This window comes from Pelobates fuscus, chromosome 1 (assembly GCF_036172605.1).
Source record: "Pelobates fuscus isolate aPelFus1 chromosome 1, aPelFus1.pri, whole genome shotgun sequence".
Classification (NCBI taxonomy): Eukaryota; Metazoa; Chordata; class Amphibia; order Anura; family Pelobatidae; genus Pelobates; species Pelobates fuscus.
This window is the reverse complement of record NC_086317.1, coordinates 133407929-133431360: the sequence shown is the minus strand read 5'-3', so window position 1 is coordinate 133431360 and position 23432 is coordinate 133407929. Positions and strand designations below refer to the sequence as shown.

General features: G+C 38.5%; 1 protein-coding gene across 3 annotated transcripts in view; it reads right to left on the bottom strand.

Moving 5' to 3' along the window:
• Positions 1-5476: 5476 nt before the first annotated feature.
• Positions 5477-23432, bottom strand: part of NGF (nerve growth factor) — an 85172-nt gene continuing 67216 nt past the window's right edge. For all 3 annotated transcript variants that reach the window (XM_063444310.1, XM_063444311.1, XM_063444312.1), the window contains 2 exons: positions 12113-12222; positions 5477-6328 (listed from right to left, as the gene is read on the bottom strand). In XM_063444310.1, the coding sequence (XP_063300380.1) occupies positions 5621-6316 (696 nt within the window). In that variant the 5' untranslated portion in view covers positions 6317-6328; positions 12113-12222 and the 3' untranslated portion in view covers positions 5477-5620. The remainder of the gene's footprint in view (positions 6329-12112; positions 12223-23432) is intronic.

Genomic DNA, 23432 nt, shown 5'->3' with positions numbered 1-23432 from the left:
TAGGCCCTTACAGGGTTCTCACTCGTATCAATCCGGTTGCGTATCGCCTTGCTCTGCCACCTGCCTTACGCATTCCTAACTCCTTTCATGTCTCCTTGTTGAAACCTCTTATTTGCAACAAATTCTCCTCTAAGGTCTCCTCACCTCGTCCTGTTCAGGTGGAGGGTCGGGAGGAGTACGAGGTCAGCTCCATCATTGACTCCAGAATTTCAAGGGGAAAATTGCAATATCTGGTCAACTGGAGGGGATATGGTCCTGAGGAGAGGAGTTGGGTACCTCAGGAGGACGTTCATGCTTCTCGCCTTCGCAGAGCATTTCACCTCCGCTTCCCATCTCGCCCCGGTTCATTCCGCCCGGTGGGCGTATCTGAGAGGGGGGGTACTGTCAGGGTACCTGAGGCCTCTACCTCTAAGGGAGGTAGAGACTTGGTGGTTTATCCGTCCAGGCGAGCTGTTTCCTCCGTTCCTCGCGGTTCATCCAGTCACTTAAACACCGGCCGCGAGGAATCCACGTCCTTTTCTAGCAGGACGCTCAATACGTGACGTCATGACGCTATCACGAGCGACCTGTCACTCAAGTGTCCGATATCCAATCGGTACTTGTCAGAGGCGTGATTACCATCCAGAGCCAGGGTATTTAAGCTTACTTCTCACTTCAGCTCATTGCCCTGTCGTGGTTCTAGCTTGTCTAGTCACTCAGTGCTCTGGTATTCTAGTTTGCTCTATTTGGTTTTGACTCGGCTTGTTGTACTTCCCTGCTTCTCTGTTCTCCCTTGACCCGGCTTGTCTCTCGCTTATCTGTCTTCTCGTTCCCTCGACCTCGGCTTGTCTCTGACTATTCTCTATTACTCTCGGTACGTTAGTCCGGCCATTCTAAGGCCCGGTATACGTACCTTTCCACTCTTTGTACTCTGCGTGTTGGATCCCTGTCCCGATCCTGACACTCACTCCCTCTCCCATCCTTCTCCTCTCCCTACAACTGTCCATACAGTTCTTATGTTTATCCCCTTATTTTACTGAGCCAACTCAAGAGCATACAAAAGGCTGAAAATGCAGCCCTAGCAACAAAATAGAGGGTTAAGGACCAGACACCAAAAATAACCATGCTCTAATAATCCCTACACCTATATCATGTTTGTTGAGGTTGTTTGAAAGGATTAGCACGATATTTCCAATATGCAGCGCTTTTGTCAGATATTCTTTGTAAGTCAAGGAATAATTGCAATAATTGCACCATCCACTCATAATTGTGGTAAAATGCTCAAGTGAAGAAAATCAAAATGCATCTGGCAAATCCTCTAGGTTGTCATTTTTTTAAATGATTACTTTTGAGCATGTAGTTTAGTTTTTGAGACAGTTGTCAAACATAGAAACCAAGCATACTAGATATTGAAAACTGTTCCTGGTCATTGTCTGCTTGAAATTGTTTGGCGTTATATTAGAACGAGGTTATATACACTAAAGTGAGATTTCAAAGTGAATTCAGAGTGAATTACAAATAATAGGCCAAACTGGAAGTAGAGCTAATTTAGATAATTTTTCAAATTCAGCTATTTTGGCCTTAAGTTTGAATTTCTTTGCATTCTCACTTTAGTGAATAATCCTGCCAGTCTCTACAGATGATATGTTGGGAGAGGAGTTGACGAGAGAGAATAATGCTCCTCCCCTGACATACACTTCACTGGACATGGCAGAAAAAAATCCTGTCTTGGTCATGCTCAAAATTAACTAAGTTTTGGTCAGATGGTCAGACATGCAGTTTATCACTGACTGCTAGCTTCCTCTACTCCCTGAGTATATCTACCAACCTCACTCCAGAAGCCAAGAAAGCATAAAATCTTATCTATCCTATTACCTAAAAATATCAGTAAAATACTTATACATTATTTTTTTCCCTCGGGAGAGCCCAGCCCCTGACCACACACACAGTCACATTCCTAAAATTAAAGTGACCATTGTCCATTTAAATTTTTGAAGCATATTTGGACACATATTCCACACGATTTTCCCAGTAACAATTATGGAAGACTGACAAGAAAAGTTTCCTTTTTTTTTTTTTCTTCAAAACAGCCTCACTGGAAAAATTGAAGGAGATTTTTTTTTTTTCTAATTCTGCTGTTCTACTGTTTTCTAATGTGCAGTTCCCGTTTTTCGTGAACTGGTTCAGTGAATGTGCATTTTTTTTGCGTTTTGCACACACGTTTCACTGACGATATCATTGTTGTGATATGTTTTACTCTTTTAAAACACTCATTTATGTGTTCAGCGAAGTCTCCTGAGTATAGCAGGACCCTCCATGTACAAGTTTAATGGTAACCCTAAACGCAATAATTCTAAGCACCCCTATAACACAACTAGAACATCAATGTTCTAATCCTCAACTCTGAACACCCTATGTAATCTAACTTCGACATTAACCCACCTTTTACACAGCTGCATACACTTACAATACTAACATATTCAAACAAAATACATTGCAAGCAGAGATATTGACATACATCTATATTATATAGATATGCAGTTTTCACATTCTAATGTATGTTTTTTTAAGATTCATTTAAGCAGGGGAGGGGGGGGAGGGGGTAGTGCAGGAGGCACTTTAGAATTCTGTGCCGTCAGGCAACTGACATGTAAATACGGTCCTGGTCTGCTCACTAGAATCCACTGCTCAGAGAAGAGTTAATTTTATATGAATTTGTGTAATTTGCTCTGTTTCTATATTTCTATTATTCATGCTCTAATATTGACTTTGTGGATAAAGAAGAAAATTGTTCAAATCCCTTAAACATTGCACCCAACTACATGGGAACTGGATATGTGCCCAAAACACCAACCAGTAGCATGTGCTAATCAAATCAACCTTGTAGTCCCTAAAATAGCCCAGAAAAAAATATTTCCAGAACTGTTAAATGAAACATACGTCCAATAATATATTTTAAAAAAAAACCTCTCAATGCACCTATACTCCATGCTATAACAGTCCCTCAAACCTACTTTTTTTTTAGTAAAGGAACATTTCAACATAACTGAGCATTTAATATATTGAACTATTCCATGCTGCGATCCAAAACCCCTTAAATCCTTTAGCCTATTTAAAGTAGACTCCAAATACCATAACCACTAATCCCAGACATCGCCCCCCATTGTTAAGAGTCCAACTATTTTTTTATAGTTTGATATCTTACCTCTGGTCCGTGGGTACTGATCCCTGCTTGGACTACCTCAGCCAGAAGTAATGCCCATCATTGGCTGAGATTAATCTTTCCAACTTGGATATACTGGAATAATAATTGCAATTTCCTTGACAAGTTCCACCTTTCTAGGTTTAATGAGTTACCCTGATGAGTTGTTATAAGACAATACAGAGTTCAAATGTTTGTATTTTTATTTTATGTCTAAAGCATTTGTTTCCAACAGAAGGCCAATTATAGACTGAGGGCATCAGTTGACACTCTAAGCTCATCACTGTCATTGGTAGTGAAAGGCTTCCACTGTCAAGGCAGTGTCGGAGGAGTTGGTGCTGATGATTAGCTCTGTTGAGAGCACTTTGGTGGTAAACTGTTTGTAAAAGGACCTTCTGACACCATAAAGACTTCCTTGAGATGAAGATGTTATGGTGCCCCTAGTGACCCTTTAATGTTCCTGATGCTGTACTTGCATGGGTAAGCATCATCAGCAATGGGTACCTATGAGACTTGGAAGAGGATCTGCCAATCTTCCCATTCACAGTTCTTGAATGAGACGACATTCACTAGGTTTACCATACATCCGGATTTCCCTGAACATGTCCTGTTTTTGAAGGCAATGTTCATATTTGGAGGGGCTTCCAACTTTGCATTTCTTAGCATGGCGCCAACATCACTACCAAGCAGGCCGACATGTTCCTGCTGCCTTCACTTCCCTTTTTTTTGGAGCGGGTTGGGGAGGGGATATTTGTGTAGGAGTTAGGCAGGCTAGGCAGAGAGGAGGCTAGCAAGAACATAATATATAGGGACATCATTTTTAGTTAGTGGGGTAAAAGCTTCTCGATTAAAGGAAAGATCTGACTGCCATTCTTTGGTCAAGAGGACATTTGTTCCTAGTTTGTTGCAAAATTGGAAGTGCTTCAAACTGGTTTTTTTTTTGCCTTCTTTTGGATCAACAGCAAAAACAAATGTGAGAAATTTGATGGACACGTCTCTTTTTAGCTAGGTAACAATTTGAAAAATCATTAAAGTAATACCACACTCCATGAATTACAAAAAGTATTTAATTAAATAGAAAATTGATCAAGAAAGAGTTAATCAAGAAAAAATTAACTCTTGACATTTTTCATCTTTTATGTTCGGCTCCTTTTTAAAAAAAAAAAAAAATCTGTTTTGTATTCCTGTTTATTCACATGAAAACATATCTTCTGATACATTATATTTCCTTACTTCAAGTCCACCTTTAAAGGTACACTCCAAGGACCACCACCAACCACCACATCCCTCTTGGCTATTTTTTTCTGAGCTGGAAACACCAGATGGAAATATAGGAGCACTTTAAGCAAATTGCTCTTAGTCATTGAATAACTTGAGAGAAACTGTTTTGCATTAATTAACATCTGACTTATGCAGCTCAACAAATGCACTCAAGGGAGCCCAGGTAAGTGTTGAACTGTGTTAAACTGGTACTCGGCTTACTCTCTCATCCAATGAGCCAGCACTGTACTGCAGGGCTTAGTTCAGTGATGCTAACAGAAGCTCCTTGCTGGAGCTTCTGGCTTTAGAGGATTATATGACCAGCACCAATTGGACCCAAGGTAAGTTGTTAAACCATTCTCAAATGGTTTGACTACTTGTCCCAGTGGGACAAGAGGGAACCTCTGAAACCATTATGGTTATGGTGTTCTGAGTGTGCCTTTCAGTAATGATATATTTAGAGTAGTTTCCATTTTCTTAAATATGAACATATATTTTGAAACTTCCATGTAGCAGTTAATTTGTTCTAATTAAACATTTTGCATGGCACAATGTAGGATTCACATCTTTATCATGTCCAGTATAGCACGGTGAACTGCAAGTATGAAAATAGGAGTATAGACAGAAATGTATTAAACATAATTTGTCATTCATAATATCTATCTATCTATCTATCTATCTATATATATATATTTATTTATTTTTACTTTTTTTTAATTCATTATTCTCATGGCTTTTCACGATCTTGCAATAACAGCTAATCATTTTGACATTTCATGCGCACAAGAACCTGTTTAGCTAAATTTCATGTCACAAATGAATGTATTTAATGAAAGAAGGATGCTAGATCAGGGAATACATTCCCATTGCACATCCATGGGGCTAACTGGGCATCTAGAACAGAGTTCAAGTGTTGTGCAAATGTCAATCTAATTATTTGCTAATTTGTACGTGTTCTAAATACATAGATAGGACAATTCATACATGAAAAAAGTAAAATGAAATAGGAATACCGTTCAATAAAAGCAAACAAGCAATTTTGAAAACTGTTTAATAATAAATAATGCTTCTCTTTTTTACAGTATAAACTATAAATATACCATGCAGTCCATATAATTTAAAATAATTTACAGGCTGAGGTAGGGGTGGGGAGGAGCTTGGGAGCAACAAAGTATCCACTTAGGAGCGACCTTTCCTGCTTAGCACGCAGACACAAGCTGTATCAATCCGTATGAACCTCCATGCTGCTTGCTTCCCTTCCATGGTCAATGCTTTGACAAAGGTGTGCGTGGTGGTACAATAAGAGTTCCAATGCTTTGAATCAATCCCACGACATCCACCTGACACTGGCTTTGGGTCCATGCATTTGGTCTCAAAAAAGTACTGCTTGAAAACACTATTATTTATGTTCACTTCCCCCAAAACAGTCACCTCCTTTCCCTTAATGTCTGTGGCTGTGGTCTTCTCCCCAACCCACATGCTGACACTGTCACACACAGAGTACTCCCCGCGGTGAAGAACTGGATGCACCGTCCTCTTAGCCCGGATAGTCTTATTGAGAGACTCCTCATCATCCAAATACTCCAAGTTCCGCCAGTCCTCAGACAATGGAGGCGGTTGTGTGCTAAACAGAACTCTTGGAGAGCGAAATTTCCTTTTTTTGAAAAGTTTAGGGTCCACTGTAAAATTCTGAAAGTTTGAGGGTCCATTTACATCTATCTTCCCATGAGAACGATGAAGGGATTTAGTCCGATGTGTATGATGTGGAATGCGAGGTCTTGTAGAAGACCTTGCTGGAGCATGGTCCTTGGTCTTTGGTGCAGCCTGTATGCCAATCAAAAATGCTATAATCAGAGTGTAATATAACATGGACATTACTTTATCCACCTAGAAGAATAAAAAAACAATAAAACATACATTAAATATATTGTATTAAGAATGTATATTATTAAAATACATCCTATTTTAAAACTATTGTAATCAGGAATCAGACAACTAACAGTCAAGACCTTCAGTTTATATTGCGTTTAAATATACTTTGCCATATAAAATGTTGCCATTTGTATGCCTTTCTGCAAATTATGTTACTGAGTTCACTTCCCTGTCTCCTAATTTTAGTAATGTGATGAGATTATCAATGGAAAAACTTGTGGTCTTGTTTGAAAAAATGGTCAAATACGTATGGCTATGCATGAGCAATTTGACTGCATTCCTGGCAATGAAGCGTTCTAAAATGCCACCACAAAGTACAAATAATTCCCATGTGTTGAAATAATGCCTACATGCTGTAAATACATTTACACCAAATATATGTGCATGAAATAAAGCTTACAGGCTGCCAATGACTCTTTCATAAACACGTAGAGTGCTCAGAGCCCTCTCCGCCTCTCCCATCTTTCAGCTGGCAGAATCCAGCCATAAAATGTGACTCAACCATTGTGCACTTGGATCCAAACATATTGCAATTTGTCCAAATTTTGGGCGATTTGGTTATTTCCCACATCTCTGAAACACCTTATGGACATATGAAGAATGGGAAAGGGACAAGCCAATTTATTTATTGCATGATTTTGAGTTCTGTCCTTGGCACATACAAATATGATGGAAAAAACATCATTGATGGCTAGGGACAGCAACTAAATGTTGATTTTATTCAAAGATATTCCCTTTATCAATATTAACACACTAGGTCTAATAATGTCACACATTATTATTTGATTGGAGCCCTACATGTGCCCCGCTGTAAGAGCATGGGGAATGGGCAGTGATCTGTTCACCCATTGTTCTTTATATTAAAGCATGGGGGCATGGTGAGAGGGGGGTACTTTGCAGCAATACCTGCCCACTTGTTTGTCTTTATTACAGAAAACAGTCAATGGATAGGGGAGTTATGATACCTCCCTTGCACTAACGTGGGGGTCATAGTGACACCACAGGCAATTTCCATCATATGCCTACTGGTTGCTAGATCCACCAGTGGGAAAATAGCTAATAACCTATTACACTCCACATGCTCAAGGTTACTGTGATTCAAGATATAGAACATTATTGTAATTCTTTATTTGTTTTAAACAAGCATCAGCAGATTAATACTGTAGCTGTAAATGTATAGCTTCTATAAAAAAAAAAATCTCTCTGCTAGGGTTTTAAAATATTTATATATAAAATATATATATATTGCATTTTAATGTTTCCAAAGCTATAACTATTTTCCAATTTAAAACTATGTTTAAACTAAAAATAAAATGAGAAAAGCTCAACTGATAGAGACACTAAGCTCTTTCTTAGAGATTAGTGAACGCTAAGAAGATTAAGATAAAACAGATATTTTGATAATAACCGCTGATGTCTGGGTGGAAATGACCACCTTTGATGTGCCACAGACTTATAAAATTCAGTTTTAGTAAGTCGTATGTATGTGTACAAAAACATGTACTAAACTTCCCTGTTTTGTTTGTGCAAAAATATTCCTTTAAAAACCTTTTTAAAAAGTTATCACAGAAGATTAATGGAGGATTCTTTAAGGCAAAAACAGGTGCTAGGTTGGGGCAAACAATAAGATACAATCACATCCCTCAACATTTGATCAGTTTGCATTTAGATAGAACATGTTATGCATTAAAGAATACCCCGGGCACCATAAAAACGTAATGAGAATTCCACTGGAGGTCCAGCTGATGCTTTGAGCCTATCAGTAGCTCCATATCCTTGAAATAGAGTAAAAATGCAGTGCCCAGTCTGAGGATTTCTGATTATAACCTCAGACTTAAATAGAATTAGCTGGGCAGAGCTAAGAAGCACTGATCTGAGAACTTTGGGGTTAAACAATTTATGATTTAACCTCCATACTCCATTTTCTAGAATTTATTTGGTGTGGTTAAGAATGTAAATACACCATTTCTATTTTATCTATTCATTTTGATGTTGGACATGAGCTAGTGAAGTAGAATTGGTATTTAGTAGTCGATTAAGTGTCTTTTGATCACATATTAAACAAAATGAGGGTATTTGGATAGCCCCTGCTCCAACTATATAGAGGTAAAACGGTATGTATGCCCGGGGACATGGTGGTCCCTAGCCACAGTGAGTATAATGGCAGGAGAGGGAAGTGGCACTTAGAACCAATGTACTGGGCATCCCTTGGTCTAGGTATGTGTAAAACGGGGCTCAGAGATTCAAGCCCAGGGATATATATCACTGCTCAATACTAATGTACCTTTTTTCTTTTAATTTTTTTTTTTTTTTTACGTTTAATAGTTTTTTTCTTAATTTTAGCTGTTATCCAGTGTTTCTAACCAGAAGTAATGCGGTAGAATAAAAAAAATGTGAATCCCAATAGCAGCAGAATTCATCTGGAATTTTAAAAACTGACATCCCTTTAAAAGAAAAGAAAACCGTTTGTTGTTATTTTGCGTAAATAAATCATTTGTTTTGTGTAAATAAACATAATTTAAATAACTGGTTTGGAAGACACTAGAAAAATTGTAAAGCCCATCTGTGAATTGAGAAGTGAATCCATTGAACAATAATATAGATATTGAAATGGTCTAAATCTGTCCATCATCTGCAAGATAATACAAAGCAGAGAGAATATTCTTTCCCTCGAAACCATAATCCTATAAATTTGGTTCAATCCTATAATCCCTTCGCTGGCAAAAGCATACTGGCATCTCAAAACAAAAGACACTGAATATATTTGTTTTAGATTAACCTGGATGATTATTTTCTGCCAAATATATCCAACATATATTAAATAGTTGATAACCTTTTTGGCCATTGTAATCATTTTCAGATGACACTGAATGCATGTGTTTTTTGTGTTTTTTTTTTTTAAAATATAGAACTAGTGACCTACTTTTCACGAGGAAGCGATTATCAAGGCTAAAGATTCCTGAGCAGTTTTATATGCCACATCAAACGCTCTATGATGTTTTGTTTCTACGCGCATAGTGTTTGGGACACGCTATACTGTAATGCAGAACAGGTTCCATAACAAAACTGATCTAGAATATGTCAAAAATAGCACACAAACATATATTTATATGAATCTGAATTTTATTTTGCTTTTATTTTTTTACTATTCCGCTGGTATAAAAAGAAAGTTATCATACATACCTCCACGTTTACCTTTAATTCATTATAGTATGTTTTTAGCTCATTAAAGTGTAGTGTTGTACAGGAATGCACTATGTTAACAGCTTGTCATTCACACAAAGCATAATTCTATTATGTTAGAATGTTTTATGAATGCATTATTTACTGCAACATTCGGGAACACAGCTTTGCTCCTGAAAATCTCCAGCAGATTTCATCGCATTAACCCAAATAATAAGAAAACGGCAAATATTCAAGGAAACTCTCATTGCGCATAATAGAAACTTCAATTTAAAGAGACAGTTATTAGGTGCTACTTAAGACCTATAAGCAATTCCTCTCTGTACATTTGTAGATCACTAATTATATACTGTATATACTCGAGTATAAGCTGACCCGAATATAAGCCGAGGCCCCTAATTTTACCCCAAAAAACTGGGAAAACTTATTGACTCGAGTGTAAGACTAGGGTGGGTAATGCAGCAACTACTGGTACATTTCTAAATAAAATTATATCCTAAAAAAAATATATTAATTGAATTTTTATTTACAGTGTGTGTATATAATGAATGCAGTGTGTGTGTATGAATGCAGTGTGTGTGTATATGAATGCAGTGTGTGTGTATGAGTGCAGTGTATGTATGAGTGCAGTGTGTGTGTATGAGTGCAGTGTGTATGAGTGCAGTGTGTGTGTGTATAAGTGCAGTGTGTGTGTATAAGTGCAGTGTGTGTAGGAGTGCAGTGTGTGTATGAGTGCAGTATGTATGTATGAATGCAGTGTGTGTGTATGAGTGCAGTGTGTATATGAGTGCAGTGTGTGTGTGTGAATGCAGTGTGTATGTGTATGAGTGCAGTGTGTGTGTGTGAGTGCAGTGTGTGTATGAGTGCAGTGTGTGTATGAGTGCAGTGTGTGTATGAGTGCAGTGTGTGTATGAGTGCAGTGTGTGTGTGATGCAGAGTGTGATGCAGAGCCTTGGTGGGGGGTGGGCATTTTTATTATTATTTTTTAATTATAATAATTGCAATTTTTTTATTATTATTTTTATTTATTTATTTTTTAATATTATTATTTTTAATATTTTATTTTATTATTATTATTTTTTTCGTCCCCCCTCCCTGCTTGATACATGGCAGCGAGGGGGGCTCTCACTCCCTGGTAGTCCAGTGGTATTGGCAGTTCAGTGGGGGGGAGGGGGGCTGGCAGAGAGCACTTACCTCTCCTGCAGCTCCTGTCAGCTCCCTTCTCCTCCGCGCCGGTCCATGCAGCTCCTCTGTCAGCTCACACTGTAAGTCTCGCGAGAGCTGCACTATGACCCCGCGGCTCTCGCGAGATTTACACTGGGAGCTGACAGAGGTGCTGAACGGACCGGCACGGAGGAGAAGGGAGCTGACAGGAGCTACAGGAGAGGTAAGCGCTGCCAGCCCCCTGTCTGTATTATGGCAATGTACATACAATGTAAATTGCCATAATACAGACAGTGACTCGAGTATAAGCCGAGTTGGGGTTTTTTCAGCACAAAAAATGTGCTGAAAAACTCTGCTTATACTCGAGTATATACGGTATGTCCATGCTACTTCAAGTTTTATTTCCAAATAGTCACCAAGATCTGGCTTGGTGACTATAATGTTTTAGTTTACCATCATTAAGCTTATTTCGAACACCTTTGAGAGAACAGCTACCCTTTATCCCATGTTGGGAAAAAGTATTTATGCTCTTACGAAATGCTGACTTACCAGCTACAACGTGTCAGCACGCTATTAAATTATATGGGGAGGATACAAAATAGAACAATCATTAGACAAAGAGTGGTGTTGATTTTAGTAAACACATGCTTTGCAACAAAAGCCGTGCCATCAACAACACCCATCTTTTAAATATATCACCATGAGACTCATAACAAATGGTGACAGTATCTTAATTATCACAATAATGCACTTCCCGCAAGGACATCCAAATGCTGAGTGACATTTGACATTCAGAATATGGAAATTTACTGCTTGCTTCTAAACCTTAATGGCACATCCAATACTCTAAAATAGATAGTTGTAACCTGAAAATGGATGAAAATTGCTTAACTTTGAAACTCGGCTATCAACCGGTCACTTTATTTAAGATTAACTGCAGATAGGTAAGGTAGACACGCTCTGACCATTATAGCAAAACGTGGAGACTATCAAGGTTCATCTCTTTTACTCAGTACTACAGTATTTCAAACCAATATCACACCATAACCTTGACTTGATTCTCTCGATGAAAGTATACCAGATGACTCGTTCCCTAGAGTATTAAAGCTATAATCAACCTTGGAAAGTCAGTTTCACTACATATGTAATTAGATGATAAAAATTCACTGGCTACTACTGAAGATTCCGGAAGAATACATTTACTTGTTATGGATTCTTGTGTCACCTCTACTGTGCAAAGGTTACTCCATACACTCAATACCTCTGAAATACTCAGGAAAAAATATATGTACTGCATAAGCATTTGGGAGCTATTCTTTTGCCTAGAGCCATAAGATAGTGTAAACGGCTTTTGTGAGTACGTGTGGACTATGTAGATATTTTATACCATACCTTTGAGTTTTCAAAAGGGAAACCTGCTCCGTCTTTATTGCGTCCAGACGCTGAGCTGAGTTGAGGCCCAGCATACCATCAGTACAAGGTGCAGTCTAGATAATGATTTGCTGTAGAAATAAAGAAATATGCTCTTAATTTCAGATTGCATCAGAGAATAAACTCCTTAATACACAGTAATGAGATTGTAAAGTTCTACATTAGAGAACATTTAAATAACAAATGATGAACCACACTGTCTAGACTGTATATGCCTTTAAAATATATATATCCACATTTTTTAATACCTATAACTATATTTCTAACATGGAGTCAAACATGACACTCAGCAAACCCCTAGTCAGTTCAGGAATTTCAAGTGTTCCAGCTCAAGCACACCTGGTGCAACTAATGAAGCCCTTGATTAGTTGCATCAGGTGTGCTTGACACAATACCGGTTTTGTATATTTGTGCTGTTGTAAGGGATTCCATTCAGGGGGTTGAATAACTTTCAGACTGGAGAAGTCAATATAAGTTGCATTTTCAGTTGCATTTGAGGAAACCACTTGATGCATTCGTTGTGTTGAGCTATTTCAATTGCTTTTGTTTGTTCTGTTCATTGTTTTTTTAATGGGATTTGAATAATTTGGATTACCAGTATATACATTTATATATCTCTATATTTATAATTTATACACACATATACATACAGTTTTAAAATATACAAACTTTTGCCCAAATGTTTCCTCTGTAACGTTTGCCCAAATGTCTCCTCTGTAACTCCGCAAATGAATTCCATTAAAGATGCCATGATTTGTCTCAAACTATAGAACAAAACTATTAAGCTTTTGTTTGCCTTTCTAGGGTTTTTTTTATTTTCCTATTTGAAATAGTTTCTTATTTGAACAGTCATTTCTTCTTCACAGATTAAGTGAGAAGTGACTGATAGAGGGGAGAAAAGGAGGAGCAGTAAAAACACCCATGTTTATTTATAATATATTTAAAAAAAATTCTACATTTATAAAAATATTTTTTTCTTACTGCTCTTCCTCGTTTTCCCTGCATTGGTTACTTTTTCTCACTTGATCTGTGAACCAAATACCAGGAAAATGCACCTATCAGTCTACTGTGAAATATATACATACTATTTATATCACATACATATTTTATAGTGCCTCTTGTGGCCCATTTTTGTGCTTCTTTTTTATGTTTGTCAGAAACATTTTCCTGAATATTTTCTATGGACGATATTCAAACGAGTCAGATCATCAAATGTGTCAGAGGTCCTGACCTAATTAAATTTTAGGAAAAATGTTTTTGCCGAACCAAATTTTCCCGCTATGCACAAGTCTTGTTATCACACTATTTTGTAATAAAGAGTCATAAAACAAGAGAATGAAAAGGATTTCCAAAAAAAGTTTCTGAAGGAGATTTATTTTTTCCGATCCAGAGCTCTTTCTGCTCTGGAGCCAGAGGAAATTATTTGATTTCACTCTCCTGTTTTTATTGGAGTTGTTAACTGCCAGCATGCTCACAATGTCTCGTTCTGATGCCAAATCTCAATTTCTAAAAAACATCCAAAAATGTAGACAAGCTATATTAGTTCTTACTAATGTCGCGTGTCCCTTAGACAGCCTATGATCATGCTTACAGGTGTGTTTCTGATATCTGTTTATGGACAAAACATCATAGGACTTGGATACGTACTTGTACCTACATTACCTACATTAACTACTCATACCTACATTAACTACTCATACCTACATTAACTACTCCTTTTGAACACACTATTTAGCAGTGGTGAAGAAGCCCTTAAATATAGTAGCCCTATAATATATAGCTGAAGGGGGGTGAAGGGCTGCCTTTTGTGATAACAAAAGTGCTAATTAATTCATATGCAACTTAGCCCAGTGCTGTTGCCTATGGTATCATGCATGTGAACACATATGAATACATAAAGGGACACTATAGGTACCCAGACCACGTCAGCTCATTGAGGTTATCAGGATGCATAGTTCCAGGTCCTTTAACCCTGCAAAGGTAATTACTGCAGTTTTTAATCGCAACATTGTTTTCCTGGCACTATAGTTTCCCTTTAATACAAGTATTATTGCGGTGAACTGTCAGATACTGTCATATGTATGGATTTGTTCCAGCATAGGACTGTTCATCTAACAGCGGGACATTGACAAGATATGGTGCTGCTTTGAGAATTTAGGGATAATCTTTAATGAGAACAGAATTAGCACTGTGCTTGAAGTATTTTAGTTAAATAAAGCAGTTTTAGTGTATAGATCATTCCCCTGCAATTTCACTGCTCAATTCACTGTCATTTAGGAGTTAAATCACTTTGTTTCTGTTTATGCAGCCCTAGCCACACCTCCCCTGGCTATGATTGACAGAGCCTGCATGAAAAAAAAACTGGTTTCACTTTCAAACAGATGTAATTTACCTAAAATAATTGTATCCCAATCTCTAAATTGAACTTTAATCACATACAGGAGGCTCTTGCAGGGTCTAGCAAGCTATTAACATAGCAGGGGATAAGAAAATCTTAATTAAACAGAACTTGCAATAAAGAAAGCCTAAATAGGGCTCTCTTTACAGGAAGTGTTTATGGAAGGCTGTGCAAGTCACATGCAGGGAGGTGTGACTAGGGTTCATAAACAAAGGGATTTAACTCCTAAATGGTGAGGCTGCAGGGGTATGTTCTATACACCAAAACTGCTTCATTAAGCTAAAGTTGTTCAGGTGACTATAGTGTCTCTTTAAGTTTAGTGTGCAGGCCAAAAGTGGGCATCAACGAGGGGGTGAGCACATCTATTACAGGATTAGATCCACCCATAAAGTTAGCAGGTCACCATGGCATGTGTGCCTGCCAGACCGACTACAAGCTTCCCTGGCTGGCCCACGCAGAGCAGACCATGCATGGTCTGAGGGCCCTGCCTTATGTTTCATGTGAGACAGCCACGTCCTGCATTTTGAAATCTGACTGTCACGTAATTTAATAGTGGAACTGCTAGGCATATTTCAGAATGTTGGACATATACAGGGATCCAGGACAAGAGTTTAAAATGTGGTGTTGTACTGACAAACATGGAACACTTAGTGACCCTGTAGACTAAGCAAATACTATCTTTAACCATACTCAGGAAGAGATGCAAAGCCAGTTGACCACTCATGGACAGCTGATTCTTATAAATGCAACTCATCAACGCCCCCCACCCCTTTTTTAAGAATAGTTCTAGAAGTAGGATGACAGAGTGCTGCCCTCACCTCTGTGCCATCGGGTACCATGAGACCAACTGGTATCTATTATGGGCTGATCCAAACACACTAAAACACACACACAGCCTGTACATACACACAAACCACAAAAATAAATACATACAATAAATATTCCAGTGCTTTTTACAGCAACTCTTGTTATGAAGGAGTTAAAAGATACATAATGATCCAAACGTGTAGTGAGAACAAACATTGCCTCTGATTATAGGCATTTTGGAAAAAAAAACCTGTTCTTTAACACTGAAATACAGTTTTTCTTCTTAAGAATTGTGTTCTTTATAAACTGTAATTCAATATGGTAGAGGTGATGTCAGTTCTTTGTTCTAGTCCAAATTAATACGCAAGAATGGTTGAAAGTGGAGATTAAAGGATAGCCATTGCAAAAGTATTAATTGAAAACATATACATGTTTTCTACATGTGCATGTTAGGCCAGCCTTTGGATTACTTTGGGTAAGAGCCTCTTAAAAGGTCTGGTGGCAACAGACCAAACAGGTGGAGAAGACTCAATGTGATTGCTATAGATCATTGTCTCATTCCAGCCTAGGGAAACTTCATACTTTTGAAATAAACTGGTTTCAAAAAGCTAATGTGCCTGAAGATTTCCGACTTCCTTCCATTGAAGTGGAAATTTAAAGAACATAACCTCAGGCCTTGTTTCATGTTTACATGTGAACTGCAGGTGATCTAATATATTTATTTTGGACCATACTTTGACTTTGTGGGTGTGAATTTATCGCTACAACCTAAAACTAGACATAAATTTTTCTCTCTAATCAGTTAACTAATAGTAATTTATAGTATTTATTGATGCATGAAAACCTTTCTTTAATCAGTGTCACAGTAATGCAAGCAGTAATCAATATTTATTCACCAGCTGGAAAACCTGAGAGCATTAGGTGTAGAGAAAATTGCTGAGGAAAGTCTACAAAACAAAATATGCATATTTCCAATAGTAGAACCAGAATGTGGGGTGTCTGCCACTGATAACTTTCTCTGCCAACAAATCATTGTATAATTATATGATGGAGGAAATGTGGGTGTGATATTCCTAGTGCCCTGGCTCTAAACCTGAGGTATGAGTAACACCATGTGCAAGGAGTACACAACAGGGCATTGTTTAATGAACATACAGCCCACACACATACACACAGCCTCCCAAACAAACAAAGCAAAACACACATTATTACACACACAGAGCCTCACAAACACAAACAGCCCAACAAACTCACAATCAGCTTCTTCTTAAATGCGCACACACAGCCTCCCAAACACATACAACCTCAAACACATTCACTAGCATCCCCGCACAGATACAGCAAACTCCAAACCATTGTACAGCGCTAAGGAATTTGCTAGCGCTATATAAATAATAAATTAATAATAACAACACACACAATATAGACATCAATATAGACATCACTCCATGTAACCTACTCATACACAAAGCATGCCCCCCCAAACATTGCCTGCGAACACACATACAACACACACAACACAACAGCCTTCCCATACACACACAGTTGTGTATCTTGGTTTTGTGCTGCCCTCCCCCCCGCGCGCCACCCAACCCTTCCCCCTGCCCCGCTTTCTAAATACACACACACACATTCACTGACAGATACGCATACACTAGCTAACAGAAACACACACTCACTAACAGACACACACACTAACAGACACACACACTAACAGACACACACACTAACAGACACACAGACACTCACAGTAACACACTCACTTTTTTTTTTTAATTTAACCCCCCAGCCTCCTTACCTGTGGGAGGTTTCTCCCATTCCCTGGGGGTCCAGTGGCTGCTTGGCTGCTGGTTGGGTGGGCGGCGCTGGCGAGGGAGCACTTTCCCCTGAGCACTCTGCTCAGCTCCCATGCTCCCATGACATCATATTCCGGCTCCCATGATCACTATGCGGGCGGCGCGCGAGGGAGCTGAGCAGAGAGATCAGGGGGAAGTGCTCCCTCGCTAGCGCCGCCCGCCGGACCGACTGCCCACCTGGACTGTTAGCCACAAGGCTAACAAGGTATTTGCCCTGGGCATTTGGGGGTGGCTTTTTTTGCCGCACCCTGGAAAATGCCACCCAAGGCAAATGCCTTGTTTGCCTCGCGGCTAATACGTCCCTGCATAAAAGCAGTCATCTCCATCAGCAAACTCATTGGGGGGAAATAGGATGAAAATAACAAAGAAGAAAGAGAGACTGGCAGAGAAGTAGCGAGACAAAGGCAGAAGTTTGAGAACAGAGACACATGCAGTGTGAGTCAGGCAGAAAGACACTGAAATAAAGAACCTTCAAGAAAGAATGAAGAGACATGGACAGACTGAAAACTGGAAAAGCAAAAATGATGGGAAAATAGACTCAATGGAAATGTGGGATACCTGGGTGGGGAGCACAGACTGAAAAGTTTCAGAAACACAATATATTGGAAGGACAGAGGAGATATCTGCTTATGGTCCCACAAATCTTTCTACCATGTATCCTATTGTGGCTTCCCTTTAGAGAGGCTGAATACTGACAAGTCTAGTGAGCACAACAAAAGCCGGAACGGAAATCTCATTAGGCCAGCATAAAATTATACTTTTTTAGGTGGACCCATTTTCAAATATATTCTCTGTATATATCTATTGAACTTAAAATGTAAAAATGCAAACTAAGCGAGAGAGAGAGAGAGAGAGAAAGAGAGAGAGAGAGACAATTAAGCAGATTTATTAGTGAGTGACTATTAATTTATAAATGTGGAACACGAGCTCTGCAAGCAATTTTACATGTAAGCATATTGTATATAGCTGTAATGGTGATATTATACTCAGAGACAGAAAGATATGTCACCTTAAAAAAACAACCGCCGAGCTTAACAAAACACCTTAACCCCTTAAGGACACATGACGTGTGTGACACGTCATGATTCCATTTTATTCCAGAAGTTTGGTCCTTAAGGGGTTAAAGAAGCAAAAAAGAATAAAGGCTTATGTAAACCTTATTTCAAACCAAAGCAGAGATACCAGAAATACTCATTGCTGTGTACACAGGTCAAAGATTCCAGAAAGCAGAAAAATGTAAACAAAGCCAAGGTTAGGACAATCAGAAACTTTTATAAAATATTAAAGAGATTCAGGGTCAAGTGAAGCAGAGCAACATATAGTATGACTTTGGAGAATAGCAGCTGGTTTCAACAAAACATTCACAGATCCCCATCCAACACACAAGTCTCTAGTGGTACTTTTGGTCCGGTAACTGACGGTAACTGATGCTGGATGACCTCACGCTCTCCATGAGGACATCCAGCGTTAGCTATTTCCCCCTAGGAAAGCATTGATTCAATGCATTCCTATAGGGATGGCCTAATACACATGCGGCACTTGTCATGCATGCGCATTATCGCCTCTTCATCAGGCTACACTGGACAAGGCATAGCTGTGACCCAGTCCCAGGGGACATCGGCGCTGGGATCAGGTTAGTAAATAAAGGGTTTTTAAAAGGGAGGCAGAGGGAGTCATAGTGTCAGGAATACAGCCTTGTATTCCTGGCACTGTAGTACCCCTTTAAGTGTTGTGTATTGGGGCCCTACAAGTTTGCTGGTGTAGTAACGTAGTCTGCTAGCCTACATTTGCCTAGAATTATGGCAAAATATGGCACATTTCAGCCTGAAACAAACAGGGCTCATGACATCATTAAGAATGTTCTATCTATTTCAAACAAGTGTTTTCATTTTTCCCCAGAGTCTAAGCACTAACCTCACACCCAAGCACAAGGGATACAGGTTATCGCAGCAGCCTGCCCTGTACACATAGGCATCATTTTCCCTGTGAACACTTCCACTCAAGCTGTGCTTTATATCAACAGTACCAGCTGCTTGCTGATTAAAAGAACCAGCTTTTTTACAGTCTAGGGTTCTAACTCCTTCCACAACAGCTCTCCAGCAATTCACTGTGATACACACACTATATGGCTATATATATATATATATACACACACACACACATTATATGGCTATCTATAAACACACACACTATATGGCTCTCTATATACACACACTATACGGCTCTCTATATACACACACTATACGGCTCTCTATATACACACACTATACGGCTCTCTATATACACACACTATACGGCTATCTATATACACACACTATATGGCTCTCTAAATACACACACTATATGGCTCTCTATATACACACACTATATGGCTCTCTATATACACACACTATATGGCTCTCTATATACACACACTATATGTCTCTCTATATACACACACAATATGGCTCTCTATATACACACACTATATGGCTCTCTATATACATACACTATATGGCTCTCTATATACACACACTATATGGCTCTCTATATACACACACTATATGGCTCTCTATATACACACACTATATGGCTCTCTATATACAAACACTATATGGCTCTCTATATACACACACTATACGGCTCTCTATATACACACACTATATGGCTCTCTATATACACACACTATATGGCTCTCTATATACACACACTATATGGCTATCTAAATACACACACTACATGGCTCTCTATATACACACACTATACGGCTCTCTATATACACACACTATATGGCTCTCTATATACACACACTATATGGCTCTCTATATACACACACTATATGGCTCTCTATATACACACACTATATGTCTCTCTATATACACACACTATACGGCTCTCTATATACACACACTATATGGCTCTCTATATACACACACTATATGGCTCTCTATATACACACACACTATACGGCTCTCTATATACACACACTATATGGCTCTCTATATACACACACTATATGGCTCTCTATATACACACACTATATGGCTCTCTATATACACACACACTATATGGCTCTCTATATACACACACTATATGGCTCTCTATATACACACACTATATGGCTCTCTATATACACACACTATATGGCTCTCTATATACACACACTATACGGCTCTCTATATACACACACACTATATGGCTCTATATACACACACTATATGGCTCTCTATATACACACACTATATGGCTCTATATACACACACTATATGGCTATATATATACACACACACTATACGGCTCTCTATATACACACACACTATATGGCTCTCTATATACACACACTATATGGCTCTCTATATACACACACTATATGGCTATATATATATACACACACACATTATATGGCTATCTATATACACACACACTATATCTCTCTCTCTCTCTCTCTCTCTCTCTCTCTCTCTCTCTATATATATATATATATATATATATACACAAACACACACACGCTCTATTGCTCTATATATTAGGGATCGACCGATATTGATTTTTTAGAGCCCATACCGATAATCTGTGAACTTTCAGGCCGATAGCCGATAACTTGCCAATATTCTGTACATTTACCATTTTGAAAACAGCGTGCCCCTAAGAGTTGTAGTCAGCTTCTACATTTGATATTTAAAAGAGAGTTGGACTAACCCTTTATGGATTTAGCAAATGACAGCACAATCCAGTTCAGACAGGTAAAGCCAGGCAAATATTGCAAATAAACAGGAGAAATAGAAACATTGTTTATGTCTCCCCTTCTCTGCATGATTTCTGTATGTCCCCTGTCCCATACAAAGGCTTCCAACAATGACTGACTGGAAACCAAGATGGAGGCACCCAGTTACAGGATAAAGAACTGGGGAATTCAATAGTAACATTCTCACCTCACAAGTACATATTAGTTAAATACAGGGATATGTAAATATAATACTAAACTCCCGTGACATTTCCTCTTTAGTAACAAGACAATGGACAGGAAACTCATTGCAACAGAGGTTGAAAAAGTGTGATATCAAAACAGTTAACTTTACAAAACCTACTTTCCAAAACTGGTGAGCTATAACACATATTATTTGGAAAATATTTCCAAATTCCACAAAAAATAATGTGTATTGCATCTAATCCAATTAAGAAAAGATGATAGTTTGGACATGTCCCATCCGTGACCTAAGCTATATTAATGTGAGATCAACATCTGTCTTTTTTCAAACATATTTATAGTCTGACATGGGTAAACAAAACCATATAACTCACGTTTTCTGGTCCACACATTATCTGGCCTGCCTGCAGCAAACTGAAGTAATTCTGAAGTCTAAAGGATCAGAAAAATTGTCCTGACTTGCAATGAAATTTATTATCTCTATTTATAAATGTATGCAGGTACTCCTCACTTATCGAACGGGTTCCGCTCCTACGACCCGGTCGTAGAACGAATTGGTCGGTAAGTGAGGGGTTAAGGGATTCCCTGCTCTGGTGCGCTTGTTTATGTTCGGGGAAAACACAGACGAACGCACCAGAGCAGGGAATCCCTCTAACCTATGTTCGGGAAATTTCCCAGAGCATAGATTAGAGGGATTCCCTGCTCTGGTGTGCATGTCTGTGTTCAGGGACATTTCCCCAAACATAGATGAACGCACAAGAGCAGGGAATCCCACTAATCTATGCTCAGGGAAATTTCCCCAAACATAGATTAGAGGGATTCACTGCTCTGTTGTGTTTGCCTATGTTCAGGGAAATGTCCCCGAACAATTCCCACGACGGCTCGCCCTTACCACCCCATGAGAGAGTTGGCTGTAAGTGTGAGTAGTCATAAAACAGGTAGGTCGCAAAACGAGCACCACCTGTAATTTAAGATTTACATTGTTTTCATGTTTTTGTTGCTTCACAAGATGCAACCAGCTAAGAAACCAGAGCAGGGAATCCGAACGCACCAGAGCAGGGAATGCCTCTAACCTATGTTCGGGAAATTTCCCCGAGCATAGATTAGAGGGAATCCCTGCTCTGGTGTGCATGTCTGTGTTCAGGGACATTTCCCCTAACATTACCTTAAAGATAAGTCCTTTGATCAGTTGTAAATGGTGTTCTCAGTATCTTACCCAAATGTATAGTGGAAGCTCTGAAAGCTATAAGCAGACGCATGTATCCTCACACTCACAATTACGTAAATAAGGAGTAAGAGGGCAAAATGGCTGAAATGAGTGTACAGAGCATATTGTGCAATTGAGACAAATAGACAATTTACTTCACAGTTCACCACGGAAATGTATGGCAATAGTTCTTAATTGTATTTAATTTTATTAATGGTTACCTTTTTCCACACTTTACTAATATTTTAAATGCAAGGAAGACTTAAAATTGGACCACATTAGATACTTTATTATGAGGGGTCAAGGGCCAAACAATCTTTATGACCGCAGTGGTTGCCATTTTACTCAACAGATATTTCACAGAAATGTTACTTTTGAAAAGGCTTTGGTGAAACGCATCAAGTGAGAACTTTTTATTCCCGTGTGGACTGGTACATTTTCTGTATTTTAGGTTTTTCCTACTCTTTATTGTATACACATTTGTTTTAAATTAAGTACTTTTTAAAATTTATTCCAGTCCCTGGAATTTTATATATATATGTTTTAATCTGTGTGACTTCATGGATATCCTGCACATGCTCAGATGGGAATCATCCCACCTAAGATCCACATTACTAGAACAGGTCATTTCTGTAGTTCCTGTAATTAGGATACTACCTATATACCTTCTATGGTTAGCTAACATATTGCACTATTGGTCTTCCTTGTTTCTGTTTGTTTTTATACATATTGGTGATCCTTACCTGGATCTGAGACTGCTGACCCTCATCCTGATATCCACAGATGGGGATTATACCGTTCATGTTTATAACAGCAGGGCTCTTATAGCTCTGTCAAATGTGAGTGTGCCTTCAACAATATTACACTATTTTTGTTGTTTTTGTTTGTTTTTGAGATACGTCTTGCACAAGATTTTTACTTTGTATGTATTTGCATGTAACTTTGTATGCATCTTTTTACCTATGTTTAAATCTTGTTCATTATTTGTATTGGTATACATTTGCTCTGCATAAAGTTGTAGGATTCCTTGTATGTGAATTTGCTGTTCACCAAGTAGGTAACAAACCTACTATCCCTCTGTTTTTGGAAGACAGCTAAAAAAATAC